This window comes from Hyalella azteca, unplaced genomic scaffold (genome assembly GCF_000764305.2).
Source record: "Hyalella azteca isolate HAZT.00-mixed unplaced genomic scaffold, Hazt_2.0.2 contig11331, whole genome shotgun sequence".
NCBI lineage: Eukaryota > Metazoa > Arthropoda > Malacostraca > Amphipoda > Hyalellidae > Hyalella > Hyalella azteca.
This window is the reverse complement of record NW_025941332.1, coordinates 13,228-31,767: the sequence shown is the minus strand read 5'-3', so window position 1 is coordinate 31,767 and position 18,540 is coordinate 13,228. Positions and strand designations below refer to the sequence as shown.

The 18,540-nt window shown below is 37.5% G+C and overlaps 1 protein-coding gene across 1 annotated transcript; it reads left to right on the top strand.

The window, feature by feature from the left end:
• The first annotated feature begins 697 nt into the window (after positions 1 to 697).
• Positions 698 to 17,071, top strand: LOC108666307 (glucose dehydrogenase [FAD, quinone]). The gene is made up of 14 exons (XM_018153152.2): positions 698 to 1,073; positions 1,531 to 1,673; positions 2,536 to 2,735; positions 3,741 to 3,930; positions 4,240 to 4,374; positions 5,855 to 5,976; positions 7,211 to 7,267; positions 7,550 to 7,663; positions 8,909 to 9,062; positions 10,145 to 10,278; positions 12,116 to 12,293; positions 13,428 to 13,498; positions 13,934 to 14,085; positions 16,728 to 17,071. The coding sequence occupies exons 1-14, from the start codon at positions 976 to 978 to the stop codon at positions 16,885 to 16,887; spliced, it is 1,908 nt and encodes a 635-aa protein (XP_018008641.1). The 5' UTR covers positions 698 to 975; the 3' UTR covers positions 16,888 to 17,071.
• The last annotated feature ends 1,469 nt before the right edge of the window (positions 17,072 to 18,540 follow it).

The following is an 18,540-nucleotide window of genomic DNA, read 5'->3' as shown; positions in this document are numbered from 1 at the left end:
GGCACTGTTATTGTACTTCATATTTTTTCCAGAGCGCATCCAAGTTTTGGCGTCTATAATCGCAGGAAACTTGGGAAGAAGATGGGGAAAACTTTGCGCCGCAACTGAAAACATAATTTGGACACCACACTACTCCACGCCATACTTTAACGTAGTGGACCACCTACCTATGCATGTACGGGCTGCATAGATAGTTGATTATCTCTGTTCAAAACATACCATGTTATTGTTTTATATTGCTTCTAGAACTTTATGGTTCTGATAAAAATATGATGATTCTAGTTTTAAAGGCGAAATTTTTTTTAATAGTTGAAATTTTTAATTATTTATATTTCGATAGAATTGCGTCTTTGAATAAAATATTTGTTAGGCCAATCATGAAAAATCGGTCCCAAAATTTGTAATTTTTCGTATGAAATATTTTCTGCGACTTTTGTTGTAAATTTAGTTACTAGTTTAATTGCTGCAACTAAATTTTCAATTAAGTAAAGAACTTGAATCCAACTTACATTTAATCGATCATTCTCTCCAACGTGCACCAATGAACAATGGAAAGAGTGAAATCGGAACAATTAATGTGATTGTAGTAATTAATGTGATTATAGCCAGCACCATTAGTCTAAGGAGAAAAATCCTTACAATGCGTAAAAAATAACATTGCCGTGATGAGATGGCAAGAATGTAACATAATAATATTATTCCTATGCAAACTTTATACGTCCAAATCGGCGATTGCTTCTCATTCATAAAATGCAGGTTTTTGGAAAAAAAGTGAACTCGCCAAAGCATTTCCTTAAAACTTTCTCTTCATGCAGATATTGCATTGATTGATCGGGTGCAAGTTTAAAATTTGGCGCTCACGTTTTTACAACGGAATAAACTTGTTTACCTTTATTCAGCTATTTGTAAAAAAAATTTATTTCATTTATAGACTTTTTGAGTGGAAAAAGTTGTTTACTTCTCACAACTAACAACATGGCGTTAATTGATATCTTTTCTCGACGGGAAACGAGGATTCTAGTTTTCATAGCAATTGTGGCTTGTGGAATCGCTGCAGTAAAGTCTTTTTTCAGGTAAGTGCGATATTTTTCTATAAAATGCTAGTATTTAACATAAAATTTTTATTGAATGAACATCAAACCTTAAAACACTAACAAAATTCCGTATGGCATGTTATTTTGACCGAATAGGAAGAACGTATAGCAGACACAAGGTGCAATTTATTGAATCATTTATTAAGGATTGGAATATTTTCGAAAAATTTACTTATTCGTGATTGTAATTTGTGGTGTTCTAAAGCACCTACGACATATGAATTAATGGAAAGCGGGTAAGCCCTCATGAAGACTCGGTAGTTGCATTTCTGCATCGCCTGTAAATTTCACCGTGTTATTATTTTTTCAAATTTGTTTTTCATGATCATCGATCTCATTTGTGTTTAGTTGTTTTACAAATTTCAATTCCTACTTCAATGTGCGTAAGCTGTACTGAGTTCGAATAATAATGTCCTCAATTGTTTCTGGCGAGAAGTTTAGATCTGCTACTTGAGTCACCGCTGCTGAAGGCAATGGTGCTGAAGGCGTTACGGTTTTTCCTGAGCCTGACCTTCAGTGCCGGGCCTCAGGACTTCGACTCCGACCTCCCAGCGACAGGCGCCTACGACTTCATCGTCGGTGAGGAAAAACATAATTTTTTTCTTACCACCAAAAAATCAATAGGTTTTGATTTGGGCCACAACTTTGCGATTAATGCACGGCTCAATTAGAACTTATTACAAGCATAAATCGGAATTTGCAATTTTCACCTAAAACTTTTGTTGAAATGTTAGATAATTGGTTTATTTTGTTAACATATTTTTCTTAATAATATTTTGTTAATTGGTTAACATATTGCAATAGTGAAATTTTCGTATATAAATCACACCAGCTTTGCTCAGATTAGCTAATTAGATACAATGCTTCTTAATTGCTACCTTTTATGGAGAATCGAACAGCAGCACCAAACGTAAGCCTACTATTTACCTGCAATTTCTTTTATTGTCAAAATAAATTGAACTTTATTCATCGAGCTGTTGTCATTTTTTTGCAAACTGGTAGTTTATATTCAATATATCATCTGCTGCCACATATATCATTCCTTTTATATCAATGTTACAAAATATATTTTCGTCATTTAATCTCGTCGCAAGTTGAAGACTACATACCCAATTAGAAATTTACGTCAAAATTTCCAGCAACAGACGCCAATCTGTTGTCGCGAGGTTGCAGTCCACTTTTCGAAGGCCGCCGTTAAAAAGAAAGCGGTCCCGCTGGCGTTACAGTGGCCTATAGATAACCGTGAAGATAAACAGTGGGAACTTTTTTGGTGATTTTTGGTTCTTGGATTTGTAATGGTGATTCCAATGTAGGTTAGACCAGATTTGATGTCAGAAGGCTTCAATATATCAATCTAGAACCCCAAAAATGTGAAAAATAGGTTCAAATATTTATCAGAGATTCAGATTATTCCGAGTTTTACCATAAATAATCCCGTCAGTTGGTGCGGGCGCCGCGGGATGCGTGGTAGCGTCGCGCCTCTCGGAGACCAGCGCCAGTGTGCTGCTGCTGGAGGAAGGGCTGTCGGCTACACTGGAGTCCGCCATACCCAAACTGTCGTTCATCCAACCCGTCTCGGAGAACGTCCGCTGGATAAAGAGTTTCTCACGAGAAAATACCTTATTGGGAGTGAAAAACCAGGTAAGATAATGAGTCAAGTTTTCGTTCAATTTTTGGTGAGAAAACGTTCTACAGTTAACTTATTTGGTCAATTTTGTCGTGCCATTATACGATGTCAAGGTATCAAAATAGTTGCCTCTAGCAAGCTCAATATCCCGTTGCGGCTATGCCATGACGAATGTGATAATACCTTCATTGAATCGTAGTAGGTGTCTTCATATAAGCTCTGAAAATATAGTAGAGTTTTGCCTGTTGAAACCTTCATGCAATAAGAAATCTCCCATCAAAGAAATTAACATTTTAATGGATAAGTTTTTTTCAAGAATCTTCTACATTTTTGAACGTAGAACATCCTAGACTGGATGTCCTTGTTCTAAAGCCCTGTTTAAAAAGGTTCGTGTGAGGTTTGTACTTATTTAAATACTGTGTTGTTCAAAAATTTAGTGTCAGTCAAAATGTCATTTGTCAAATTTTTTATTTTTTGACCAAAATTTTTTGCGTAGGCCATATGGATTATTAAATCTGGCGATCACAGCGGCTCCGACAGTTTCGTACCTCATCGCAATTTTTTCATGTTTGGGTTAGAGGCAGAAAAGAATTTCGTTTCTAAAATTCGCATGAATGTCTATCATTTATTGACAGAAGTTGTACGAAGAATTTTACTTCTGTGTAGCAGAAACATAGTAACACAAAAAATTCTTAAAATATATGATAGATTGCATGCGGGAAAACATGAAAAGATAGTCGCAAAGCGCTTAAAGAGTGTTTAGATTAGCATTGCGAACCTGGAAAAGGTATCATAATTTACAGCTCTCTAATTGGATGATTCGAGTGTTGACGTAAATTGCATAAATATGAGAGAAGAAACGTTTACGTAAGTCATAAATCCTTAATGATTTAATATTGTATACTGTCAAGTGAATTTGATATATAATGACCAGCCATCGATAACAGAGAAACAGTAACTTCAACCTCCTTATCAATCAGATTATTTTGCAATAATTGACGCTTTATTCTTGACGGTAGACCATCCCGATGATCGCGGCACGCGTAATGGGTGGCGGTACTACCATCAACTTTGGGCTCTACGTCCGCGGCGCCAAACTCGACTACGATAACTGGAGCGCCCTCGGCAACCCGGGCTGGGACCATGCGTCGCTCCTGCCTTATTTTAAAAAATCTGAAGACTTCATAGGGACGATTACTGAGCATACTGGTGAGTCTTCTAGCTCTTCAGAGGGACAGTCACTGAACACTCGGGTGAGTCTTCTAGTACTTCAGAGGGGCAGTGACTGAGCACTCGGGTGAGTCTTCTAGTTCTTCGGAGGGACAGTCACTGAACATTTGGGTGAGTCTTCTAGTTACCAGAGGGGCAGTCATTGAACACTCGGATGAGTCTTCTTGTTCTTCAGAGTGGCAGTCACGGGTGAGCATTCAATGCCTTAGTATTCGCAGTTTAGTATGCGGCACAAGACTGTTATCAAAATTATAGTCATTATGAATAAGTTTCCATTAATCCGCTTAGATGAATACCACGGCAAGGGCGGTCCTCTGACCGTCGACACCACAGACGACGTCATAAAGATGGAAGAAATCATCCGCCCCGTCGCTGCGGAACTGGGACTCGACATCATAGATCCCAACGGTCCCAGCAACATAGGTGAGGAAGTTGTAAATGATATTTAAAACTTTGTTCAGATAAATCTTTCGTTTGTAGAAAAATTCTACATTTACTGAAACAATTTATGAGCGAACGTTTCTAGTGATTTATCTTTTTTTGAGACGCGTACGCCCCGAAGGCGTAATGAACAGAGGCGCCCCAAACATTTGGTTTACGTGCCAACAACCCTTGTGCATTCATACAATCAGAGGGTTGGATCCACATTGTTCTTTATGACCATGACATTAGGCATGAGTATAAACCTTATGCATTTAACATATAATGATATATTACACGTGAAAGACATTAAACATATATGAAACGCGATATACATTAGACATGAATTGACTCAATGGCTGACGAAGCTATTCAAGGTTTTATTAAAGTGGGTCTGCACACCAAATATTTTCAAGTTAACTGATCGATATTTTCAAAATTTTGTACGCATGTGCAAGACACTAATACAAGATTATTATGTTTGGGTAAATTTTTTTAGCTAATGCAAGAAAACGTGATGTGCGAATAAAACGGAAAAGGAGGAACTTTTATAAAGTTTTTTAATACAGTTCATTAATATTTTCCTTAATAACCTAACCATTTAATAAATACTTTTATAGTTTTCACTTTTAATTTGTGAGCTACGACATCAAGAGACATATATAAAATTCGAATTGTAATGCAAATATCTAAGACTCTAGAGGTAATTTTTCCATTTTTAAATGACTTTTCCATTATTCCACCCCTCCCGCCCCTCTCTCCAGGTTTTTACAATATATAAGGCAAACAATTAATAAATCAGAAAAAAATAACTTCTAGAGCCGCCCGATATCTTTGTTTCGAATCCAATGATACATCTCTAATTGTTATAGCCTAAAAATCAAAGGATAATAATTTTAATGAGGCGAAAAATGGCAAATTGAACTCTTCAGGGGAGCCAAATAAGTGAAATGGATTAAACAGAAGAAGTAAAGGCAATAATATTTGCTTGATAATGTATTCCCATCTTTCCCATCGCCTGTTTCTCGTATTGCGGGTACTATCATATGCGCCGCATGACTTACTACATCCAGTCTGACGCAAATTATAAAGTATAACTACCCTTTTTCTTAAATAAATCTTTGTTAAAAAGATTCATTTCCGACAACTGCATTTCCTGTTTGAAACTGCATCACGCAAAAAAAGTCCTAATGAGACAGACAGCATAATGTTTCAATGTTTTCAAGGTGAACAGAAATATTTTACTTAATCCCTTATTCACTGCCAGAAAAAGAAACATATCTACAATCGGTACACCTCGTTTTTGAAGCTAATTTATCATCAAGTAACAAAATTGTTTACCTAATTTTTTTTCAATCAATCGATTAAGCATAAATGATAGGTAATCAGTTAATTCATTAAGTAATATAATTCGCCCTAGACTATTCATATTTCGAATAGGTTCGAATAGATCTCTACTAAATTTGTTCAAACCTAAGTCTAGGTTTCGCTCCGGTCCACAATACTGTGAAGAAAGGTGTGAGGGTTTCATCTTCAGAAGCCTTCCTGAAGCCTGTTCTTAATAGAAAGAATCTGCACATTCTACCAGGAGCCAGGGTTGACAAGGTGAGAAGATACGCAGGGCCTATACTTTAAAAAAAAGTTAAGAGATCGTAAGTTCATTAGCCAATCATTGACGGTCTTTCAAGCAAATCCGCCAATCATAGACAAGAAAATAGAGCGTAAGTACTTACGTTCACTTAGCGAGTTTTGAAAGTATGGTCCCAGGAGCATCGGCTATTATTTCATGCAAAGTATGACGGATTCGAGTATTTTAGAAACTTGGACAGTAAAATGTACAGGCAACAGCGAGACAAACACGAAAAAATCATGTAAATCATTTCCCTACTGATGAGGTACTTTTTCAAGGGTATATTTTCCATTATACTCTATTTTCATTTATAAATTTGCAAAATATCTGTTAGAATCCAAATAATTATCGGTAATAATCAGCGCTTCGCACAAAGTTGGTCCTCACTTTCAGACAATACGTACCCGATCTAATCGACACTCCAGACGGCTCGGAATAACTGAAAATTTAAAATTTTAATGTTATTTTTCAGTATTTTATATTATTACATCATTGTAACCTAACCTATACTAGCACTTCCTAATTTTTCAGGATTGGATATGCTAATACATCATTGTAACCTAACCTAAACTAGCATCGCCTAATTCATGACGTGGAAGATCAGTTTTCTCGTGCGTAGTAATAAATTTCGATGGATTGATTCTTTCGCTTTTGCAGATTGTCAATGCATTACTTCAGTGCATACTATATATGAAATATTCTTCTGATAAAAAAAATCACTTGGATGAGTATAACATAGTTTTTCAATAATTTTTCGGAGTTGAGTCAACTAGTGTTAGATTAACTACGATTAACAAACTTTCAAATTTCATGTATCCGTATATTCAGAGATGATATTGTACAACAAGTTTGAGAACTTATTATTCATGTGTGTTCAATTTATGGTAAAAGCTGGATTTAATTGAGTCCTCCTCTAGAGGTTATCTACGTAAATGAAAGTTGCTTTGCGTAAAGATTTATAATAGGCGATAAATTCAAATAATTTTCAATGCTAAACAATCTGGTAACATGGTTTGGAGTTAGGTATCCATGAAAACTGCTTAGCGGACGACAAAGAAATGTTTCCGTGCATTAAGACCCAGTAAGCTCTTTGAAGCGTTGTCATAAACTAATTTCTTTTGATAACGTGCTGATCAGTTAATACGTTATTTAAGTACTGATAACTGTAACCAATTCCGATTAATTGACTTCTCGTACATATTTGGGCAGATACTCTTCAACCAAGAAAAGGAAGCTGTGGGAGTTGAATACACTTTCAGAGGAAAGGTGAGGATGATTACTATACGGGCTCAAAATATCACACTGTACGGGGTCAATGAAATAGTGTTATATTATGATATAGTGTTGTATCATATAATACATATAACACTATACGGGCTCAATGATCAACGCAAATTTCATATCTCATGATTTGTTTTTCATATCTTATGGTGCAGTTTACACCCAATTGATTATTGATCTTGATAGAGTGGGCATGTGTCAGCCGTTCTTTAGACTTCTATCACCGTTTCGGGAAAATTGTTGAATACGATATATCTTTGTATCCAGACTTATAAAGTAGAAGCTCGGAAAGAAGTGATCATCAGCGCCGGTACTCTTCACACTCCAAAACTCCTCATGCTCTCTGGCATCGGACCAAGGAAGCAACTCGAAGAATTGGGGGTAAGTGCAGTAGAAGCGCGGACCAACGGCAGTGGGGACAAGAATATTATTCGCGGAAAAAATGTGGCTAGTAGTTAACGTTGACCACTGGACCAATTCAGAAAAAATATAACTCAGTACTCACTGCAGTGAGTAACAGAGAGCACATTTTCTCGTCGACGAAAACTTGAGGTCACGGACGGACGGACGGACAGACGGACGGACAGACAGACAGACAGACAGACGGACATGGCGAGTACAATAGTGCATTTTTTCCATAAATGAGAAAATGCGCTGAAAATAATATAATATTTCTTGTTTGAAATATTGACTAATAAGTACTCATATTCGTTCCCGAATATGATCTGCGAAAGAAAAAGTTATTTACTTACTTATTCATCATGCCAAGTGACAGGAAATATAAAACATATCCAGTTTACATGAAGGCTTTTTCGAGGCTTCTCCATCAAAATATTTTAATTGGCTTAAAAAACAATCGCTAACAAACTCGAATATTCGCACTTCATTCGTATTCATAACAAAGTTGTTACAAAATTTCATACTAAATGAAATATTCCTAAAGCATTTGTTGCAAAGTCTGAAATGACTTTTTAGAAATCCTCGATGCTAAGCCTGCTAGCCATTCTAAAGACGTCCAAACCGAAGATTTAAAAATTTTGACCAGTCATTCTGATTCAAAAGAAACTTTGCGAGCTCCTACAATTCTAAGAAAATGAACTTAATCGTTTTCTACTTAGCCCTTCTTGGATCACCCGCAAACATAATAGTGAAAGGTAGCTCTTTAACCAAATTCAAAGTCTCTTTCTAACTTTTACTTTTATTAATTTATTTTACAATCAGAAAGCATGACACATTTTTACAGAGTGAGCAACCCACTAATGCTTTTTTGGGAAACTTCAGAAAAGAAACATGAAATTCGTGTGGCAGGCATGCGAGATAATTAAGACTCAAACTGTCACCCTAACGTACACTTGCCTTGCGGCCTCTCAAGACACACACCATCTGCCTAAGTTCGAAGAATACTGGAGCCTCATTTATAAGCGCTATACTAGATATTTATAATAATTAAATGTTCTGCTATATAAAATACAAGGTTCCCCTTCGTTTTCATTTTATGTTTATTTGAAGCGGTGCACCATTACAATGAAATGTTCATTGGAAGCCCTTCCTTTGAAGTTCATTCAAATGAAAGAAAAAGTTATAAAATTGTACATGAGATTTACGCTCAGTGTAACGTTTTTCCAGATTCCTGTGGTAGCCGAAGTTCCAGGCGTGGGGCAGAATTTGGATAGTCATCAGCTTTTTGCCCTGAATTTTAAGATCAAACCGGGCCTGTCTCCAACATTCATGGATTTGATGAATCCTTTCCACATCGCCAGCTATCTCAGGGAGCAAACAGGTATGTATGATGGAATCGTCTGAGGTTAAGACAATGTCAAAAATACAGGCCATATAACTTTGATGAGACATTTTTCAAATAAATTTGTCTCTGTTTTGACGGACTAATCAAATCTTCAATCAATTAACCGTTTTTATGAATTTCGAAATTCATTATTCCTAAGGGCTGTCATCTTTAGTTCCAATCAAATTCTATAAAACGAAGATAACGTTTAGCAAAAATGAATAAAAATTTTGGGAAAGTAAACACAAATAATAGATTTTGGCTCAATTTAAATGAAATGAAAACGAAAAACGATTATTATAAATAATCAATTATGTTGATAGGCCCCCTTAAAAAGGTAGGGAAAATGCCATGCCAACGTAAAATTTTTATTCTATTTCACATTCTAGGGATTTTGTTGAATGAAATAAAAAAAAATATATTTTACTGAAACAAGTTTTAGCTAATTATCCTGTAACGATCATTATCAATTATTTCGGAGCTTCATTTTGAAATAGTAGTTCAAAAATCCGGGATAATTAAAATGCCGAAAAATGCTTGGATGACATGAAATAATTAGAATTTTAATAATATAATTTAATATTAATATACATATATTGGCCGCGAGGTCAGGGAACACGCCATAACCTCGGAGGCATCTTTCATTGAATGAAGGAATCTTTTAGAAGGTTTAAGCCGCGATCCTTTTGTTTGACGTTGAAATATATATAACGAAAAACTACTTTCAAACACATAATTAATTGCTACGTAACATCTTTCAAAATTTAAATTCACCTATCAATCTTGGACATGTTTATAGAACATTGTTTAGTTATCGAAAAAGAGAACTAACCGTTTGTTAATTTGGCAAATTGAAGGTGGAACAAATGTTTCATTCCAGGTTCTCGCATTGTTGTCTGACATTCGATTAATTAGTATGTATCATGATGATATTATCTAATTGACCTTTATCTAATTTTGAGAATAAAATATTTTGCGCCATTTCATAATCTATCATTGTACCGTTTGAATATTCTGCAGATCGTTGTCATAAATGCTGCGAATTGATGGATTTAATTCAATTTTAATATCCCAAACAGGGTTCTATTCGCTGCCTACTACCCCTCTGATGCACACCTATCTCAACCTCGGCGGAGGAGACCCTCGCTGGCCCGATGTTGATATCTACATGACACCACTTGTGGGCGTAGGACTGCCATACTACACCAATGAGGTTTGTTTGTTAATTTCACTTCAATTGGTCAACCTATTGAGGAATTTTATCCCAGGAACGAAGGATAGCCATATGCTTAGGTCACTCACAGATTAGAACTGGCGCTCATTTTGGTAAACATCCCTCGCCATGATGCCCCGTAGGTGTTCAATGGGGTTGAGGTCAGGATTAAGCGCTGGTCACGGCAAAAGAGTAATATTCTGCTCTTTGAACCACTTGTTTGGTGACTTTGAGGTGTGAATCGAAGCATTGTCTTGCTGTAAAACATGTGATCCCTCATGTTTCTCATCGGCAAAAGGGAGAAGATGGAGAAACATCGTGTGCTTGTATGCCTCGGAATCTTGTCTCCCTTGTAAATAGCTAGAGTTGATTTTTCCCTTTCGGCTAAAAGCCCCCAAACCATGACCGAACCAACACCAGATTGCCGCTTGGAAAAGAATTGAGGCTCACGATCCAGACGGTGCCAATAGCATTGTATCATCCATCTGGATCATCAAGATTGAATTTTTTTCATAACTGAAGATAATCCCTCACCTATAAGCACGTTTTTTGTAGCTAGTTTTAGTAGGCTGGTAATATGCTTTTGTGTAAGCATAGGGGCATTTTTCCGCTTTGTGTACTTGAATTTCTTCGAGTCATGCAATATCAGACGGATGCGTCGAGCTGTCACATCAACCCCAGTAACCGATTTTATAGAAGTAGAGGTAGCGCCAGCTCCAGAAGCCTTTGAAAAGAGTCGCCTAAGATCCCAGTCGGTAAATTTTGTTGGTTAGTCCAGGGTGCATTTATAATCCGTAGCCGTCCGGATTAGCAAAAAATGATTGCATAACTGTTTTTGAGTGTCTTATTTTATTTGCAAAGTCCCGTTGGCTTCTACGCATATCGCAAAGGCCAAAATCTGCGTCTTCTCGGCCTTTGTAAGTCGTAAGTCTTGCCCCCTTTGGCATCTTTTCTACTTCGAAAAATATATATGAGGACACCGAACTACACCAGAAGGGCACCAGAAGTACGCCAGAAGTACCCTAAATGGCGAAAATCAGGATATTCTTTATGTTGCTGTACTTTTTAACGTGAAAATATTACTGAAAGATACGAAAATGAAAAAAAATATCATGGTCTTATAACCATTTCCACCTAGTTTTTTCTAAATTTCATTTCTCCTAATATATTGTGAGAAAATCATTTTTTCGTATAGCGTTGGAACCTTTTTTAAATGTAGTTTAGCCTTGTATAATTCGAATCCAGTATTTTCTATGCAAGAAAAAATATCTAGAAAAAACTGGGTGGTCGTATAGCCATTTCTGCCACTGTATATTCGGATAGCCACTGTATTTCTGCCACTGTTTGCACAAAACATTGTTTGTAAGGACTTGGACCAGTTTTTTACGAGGAACCACGTTTCTCAAGGACAATACATATTCCTTTTGATAATGATTTTGAGTAATGAATGTTAAAGAAACTGTGTTCACAATGACTTTGCTGGTAAGTACTTACGGTCGTGAGAATACACTATTTCTTCAACCGCAATCAATTAACTGATGTTTCTTCGAAATGCTGTGATTATATCGAGGGATGGGACATGGGATGGCAACTAAGCGTGGAATCAATTTTTGTGGCACGTGAGGTTGTTTTGCGTATTTTATTGCGACACACAAATTAAGTGCAATTAATCGATTCTGTCAACATAAAATGCATTATTCATCCTGTCTTGTTTCAATATTTATTTCTAAGACGATTGCGTTCCAACTGCGCTTGACGAGTTGAAGCACATATGTTTGCATATATTCTCTTGATTTTTTTCGTAACTTTCTTAACTAAACATTAATATTTCCTCTAGATTAAATCACAAATTGTTGGTCCGCTGCTCAACGAGCCCGTCCTCAACGTTGGGGTGATGCTCTGTCGCCCAAAAAGCAAAGGATATGTAGCGATCACATCAGCAGATCCCGCCGATTTTCCCTTCATCAACCACAACTTCTACGATCATCCAGACGACGTTAAACTGCATGTGAAAGGTTTGTATCGTAGATACGCCACAGTTAGAGGGATTCTGAATAATTTTCTGCCGGAAGGTCATGATACAAATGAAAGACACCTATCAATCAAATTGTAGGTTCCAAATTCAAAGATTTACCGCCATGGGTTTACCGCCTAAGATTACCTCGCAGGTTGGCCCAGTGGTTACAGTTCAGAGTACCAAGATTGGCGCAGAGAGGCGCGGGTTCGATCCCAGCTCTGTGCGCCAGTTTCTGGTCAGAATCGGCGAGGAGGCCGGGCGGTTGAGCACAGCAGAATTGTGGCAGTGAGTTGCGAGTTCGAGACCGCAAAATGCTGTGAATGTTCTGCGATGTTAAGAATCGGCGACAGGCCTACGTCTTAATAAACGCTGATATCATGAATCAATTGACAGAATAAATAATTTTCAAAATATAAATCTTTTTAATATTAAAAAATTTGAAAAAAAAATATTTTGTCTGCTACAAATCATATAATCGATATTCAACACACTTCTACTTGTTCAATTTATCTGAAAATTCTCACACTTGCGTAAAGTTGACGACAATGCATGAATCAATTGACAGAATAAATGATTATGAAAATGTAATTTTTCAAAGCAGAATTCACTTCTTTAATATTTGAAAATAAAATTAGAAGTTCATTGCACATGTGTAACATCGGAAACACTGGATTCTTCAGAAGTATTGTATTTAAAAAATAATTTTGAAACGCATATTATTTCGTTGACGTGAATAGTTCACAGCAAAATAAACTGAGAAGAAGCTAGTGATACATTAATTCTGATGTGCATTCTAACTGCGCATTTTTTTCAACTAACAATATGTGGCAATTAACTCTCCACATAACGAAAAATTTTAAATCACAAATTGTTAAAAAACTTTTACCATTTGTTACTACGGCTCTTTCTTTTACAAAAGATTTCGATGCGAGATACTTGAACAACCTCGTACTCTTAGCGTATGTATTTCATATCAAAATGATACTATGACACATAAATACCTATATTCACAACTCTCTGCGGCTACTGTTAAAAAAATATTTTTTTTGGCATCATACATGCCGATTTAACTGTGGTGTTGTGTCATCTATGTATTTTAATCAACAATTCAAGTTTGGTTTCTTTTCCCAAGGCGTCAAAGAGTTGAATCGCATCATGAGTTCCGAGGGTATGAAGAAAATACTGGCCCCGCAACCGGATTTGGTAAGCTGATGAAATAAGAAGTCCCACTATTTTATATTAAATAAATGAGGATGTGATCGGTCAGTGCCGCAAGTATATATTGCAGAGAGATACTCTGCTGTCATAGATTACTCTGTCTGGTATAGATACTATGACAGCAGATTACTCTGCTGTCATAGATACTCTGTCAGAAATAAATCGATACTTGATTTATTTCCTTCATTATTTGGCCAGCTTTGATACAATATTAGGCGCACTTGTAGGTGCACATGTCTCTGAGCCAATACTCCAATAAATGTATGAGTGTAAATATTCTTAAAATGAGGGTACAAATAATAAACGCAAACATGGAAAATATGGCGGGAATCGTCTAGTATGCTAGCTAAATTTATTTAAAAGAAGTTATTAGTGCAATACTATAATCAATTTGCCACTTATGATTATTTTATTTCACAGACGTTGAAGGCGTGCGCGCATTTAGGCAACAAGACCGACGGCTACTGGGAGTGCTACGCCCGCCACATGGCGCTGCCCAACGAGCACTTCTGCTGCACCGCAAAAATGGCGCCGCTGACCGACCCAATGGGCGTTGTGTCACCAAGGCTCAGGTGAATCGATTGAGTATAAATTTCATGTATTTTGGTAACCATAAACTGGCAGCCAGAGACAAGTGATGCAAGACAACGGCTATGATCATCCCTCAACTACCCAAACATACTATATAAAAATTCCTTGGTTGCCCGAAACTGAAATTCCGATCAAAGTTTAGATGCCTGAATTCTACCGTACGGTACATCGGCCACCTACAATGTTTCTACCCCTGCATACTTCGCCCACATGAATGTGTAAAAAGTAGAAGAATAAAAATTTCAGACTGTCACTGTCCTACAATTCAAACAAATTCTCAAAAACAGGATAAACTACAGCATGGCATCAACGAAAAACTTCCACAAAAATAACGCGGTAAAATAGTGCCAACACTTCACTTTTCGCTAAATGAAGAATCAATATATTAGGCAACAACACGGACGGCTATTGGGAGCGCTATGTCAGCTATAAAACACAGAGACACGGACAGCACTAGCCGTAAGCCCTGCCCGTACGATGCAACTTATCGCCAGTCTTGCGTGTCATGCCAAGGTTGTTTTGATCGCTGTTTTGATCTCAATTTGTGCAAGCAAAATTAAATGTAAGAGATTCAGACACTACCGTATGCTTTCTGAACGTAATAAAAAGCTCTCGTGGGAATATTTTAGGGGAATTACAATACGAACAATCAGATTGGCATACAGACTTACATATGTAGAGGTTTGAAAATCTTAAGTGATTTGTTGGATGTTGTAGCACCATAATATCGAAAAACGACACAAAATGAGGACTTCGACCAGCCCCCACGGCAACCAGACGAATCTTCAAATAACTAAAGTTCCTAACTATAATTTCCAAGTGAGCTTTGAGTAAAATAATAACGGAAAACTGCAAAGCCATGTACAAAGTTCTGAAGACAATACTTCAAGATAAAAATTCTATAAGAAAATTCTAAGAGAGTCAATATTGTACTGTGGTACATTCATTCCGATAAAACGTACGAAATGAGTAGAAAACTTTGGTGTGGGAGCGCAGCCGTGAACCACCAATTTTGTGCACCAATAAGACCTGATGCATAAAACCTGCCGTGCACCACCAGGCCGCGGATCAAATATGACTTCTAGGCATCGTTAAATTACGTAATTTTACGTTCACCGCATCTGAGGTTAGGTTTCAGATAGCATTGTTCTGTTCCAAAATTTATCGTCATTCGACTAGTGGCCGTTCGACCGAGCTCTGGTTCGACGCACGGCCTAGATATGATTTTTCAGATGTGTTGAAGGCTTCGTTCCGGAAGGCAGGAATCATGATGGTCCATTACATTAGGCAGTGGTGGTCTTCGGCAGGCGACCCCTCTGGCGTGAACTCACAAAAGAAATTTCGTACATCTTGTAGTGTCTTTCTCTCATGAAAAACTAGAGCTTTCAATGAACAACAACTCAGCTCTCAACCACAATACAGACATGGAGAGAGAAGTTTGACCGTTTAGACGGGCACCCAACCACACATTCAAGCTTGTCGTTAGTCTTGCATAAACACATAAGTCTCGCCCATCAGCTTTTCCAGGTTTTTCAAACTTCAAAACCATCTTTCAAAACATTAAACTTAGCGTCCACATGCACAGTCTTGCATGTCAAACTTGGCAAGACATGAAAGACTATCGATAAGTTTGAACGTGTGGACGGGGCTTTACTTACCGAAACACTCGGAAGCAAGGTACACTTAATTCAAAAATTACAAAAGTCGTCTGACTCAACCACTACCATTCCCTCCCAAGAACATTTTCAAACTATCTGAAAGATAGCAACATCCATCAGATATGCACTTATATATTATATATTGTACATGTATCCACCATATCAGATGAAAACAGTAGGGTTCGTTTCTAAACTATCTTGCATAGCTTCTCCAACCACGACACCACCAAACTCACACTATACAAAGTCTTTGCAGATATTGTGATAATTATTATCGTCATCATCATGACCGTCATCATTAATTAAAAAGAGTAAAAAAATTCTAAAATCCTCTAAGCAAAACTCGACTAAAATTGAAAAACTTTATTTTTAGTATTTTAATGTGGATTACGGATCCAAAAATTAACTCATCGCTCCTCCACACAAATCCTTCAATGTCCTGACGGTTTTATCTCCCTCCTCAACACCAACCTTAATTAGGGGAGGTATACCCTCCAGACAAACTTCCACAATTATCAACGGATCTCCCTGAAATTTAAAACTTATATGTAAAACCGAAAAAGAATCACATTTTGTTCCTATGATTTTTTCGAAAAAATACATAGAAAACGGCCAAAAAAGGGGGTACTTTTAACTCAGCCCTCATACCAATTATGTACCTACCACATTCATTCCTTTCCTCCTGTAATTTTTTCTCCTTCTTTCTTGTCACTCTGTGTCACTTATTCATTTATTTCCTTTTCTTTATCTAATGAGACCGCATACACAAGCAATACAATTCACTTTGACCCTTTGTCACATTAAAGCAAGTATTACCCATTAATTTGATAAAAAAAGATGCATGTCTTGAAATTTTCCTACTTCATCAATGTTTGTGTAATAAACCCTAAATAAATATAAAATAAACTCTAAATAAAAATAAATATGTCCTAAATGAAACTAAATAAAATTCTCTTCACCTTCAGCGTGCGGGGAGTGTCGGGCCTTCGCGTCGTGGACGCCTCGGTGATGCCGGAGGTGGTCTCTACCAACCCCATGGCGACCGTTTACGTCATTGCCGAGAAAGCCTCCGACATCATCAAGCAAGATTGGTCACTTGAAAACACCAAAATAGCTTCAAAATAATATAATACTATTCAAAAACTGTTGCACACCAACTCAATGTTATTATCCAGTAACCACGGATAAATTTCCTCATTCCAAAGAGTCATTACGTAAAAATGTGATTCTTGAAGTAAAATCGTTTTGGAAAAAATCCAAAGGCCGAGATAACATAACATATAACATAACATAGTGGTGTTGGAGCTGGAGAGTAGGCCTGGTGTGGCCTATCGTCGATTCTTGTAATTTTCATGACTTGTTCACAGAAGATCTAAAAGCATGTACTTAGACCGGATCTTTTCACGACTGACGATAGTTTGAAATAGCTACTAGACTTCCACCGGGTTCGATATGATGTTAGGCATTTCAAGTCTGAATATATATTTTCCATAGCTTTATCTAGTCTGTTCTTGAACGCGCTCATACTGGGAGCGTTTCATGTGTCGGGGAGGCTGTTCCATGGAACGCGTTCCGACATATGTACTCGGGGAGGCTGTTCCATATGTCGGTGAATCGAAGCGAGAAGAAATGTTGTCGCGTGGATGAGTTGCAACGCAATGTTTTTTAGATTATGGCTGTGGCCCCTGGTGTTGGTTCTTGTTTCAAATGATAGTAATCCTTCTGGGACCTTGTATGAACCATGAATATACTTGTATACTTCAATGAGGTCCCAACGTAGACGTAGGAAACAGAGGTTTCGAACCTTCATAATCTATAATCTTCTCTAGGGTCGGACGCACGACAGCAACTAACAGCTGCTTCATTGCTTCTGCATCTAGGAACTCGTAAGAGAGTCTGATCAGTGCAAGAAGTTAGTTAGATTTATTAGCTTGCGTTTCAACATGCTTAGAAAATTTCAGCTCCTTGCCGACATAAACTCCCATGTCTTTTTCTACACAGACTTTTCAATCATTTCTCTCGTTGCAACCATGTCTTCTCATACTGTAATCTTGCTGTTCTTTGTTCTTCCCTAGGTGAAGTACTTTACACTTGTCAGCATTAAAACGCACTGCCACGACTCAGCCCAGTTAACTAAACTGTCAAGATCATCTTGCCATTGCGCTTTATTCGACGCATCTTTCACTGTATTATGAACTATTGTGTCATCGGCATACATGGAGCACACGCTGGACACTGCATCTGGCAGATCGTTTATAAAAGCAACGAACAAAATAGGCCCCAGAACGCTTCCTTGTGGCACGCCACTGCGCTCTGAAGCCCAGTCTGACACGGTTCCGTTATTACTAGCACGTTCTCGTCTACCTACTAGAAAATCTCTGATCCATTGGAGTACGTTTCCCTCTATTCTCAAAGACTTCACTTAGCGCAACAGCCGCTCATGCGGAACACTGTCAAAGGCTTTGGCAAAATCGAGGTACACTGCATCCACTGGCTCCCTTTCGTCCAGCAGGCGAGTCTAATCGTTCAACGTAGACAAGAGGTTAGTGTTGCAGGATCTACCGGCAATAAAGCCATGTTGACATGTCTCTTATACACATCTGTTTGTCAAGTGATCGATAATCCTATCCCTCACAACAGATTCCATCAGCTTACAAACAACACTTGTCAGACTGACAGGGCGATAGTTGCCGGGGCTGCTTTTGTCACCTTTTTTGAACAATGGTGTTACTTGAGCTTCTTTCCAGTCGGACGGCAAAGTTCCTTCGTTCAAGGTTT

Bases quoted from the DNA above. Each gene is read 5' to 3' on its own strand.
- LOC108666307 (XM_018153152.2), top strand. From the start codon at position 976: ATGGCGTTAATTGATATCTTTTCTCGACGGGAAACGAGGATTCTAGTT. The intron at 1,674-2,535 runs GTGAGGAAAAAC...TAATCCCGTCAG, and splicing joins CGCCTACGACTTCATCGTCG to TTGGTGCGGGCGCCGCGGGA. The intron at 3,931-4,239 runs GTGAGTCTTCTA...TAATCCGCTTAG, and splicing joins GACGATTACTGAGCATACTG to ATGAATACCACGGCAAGGGC.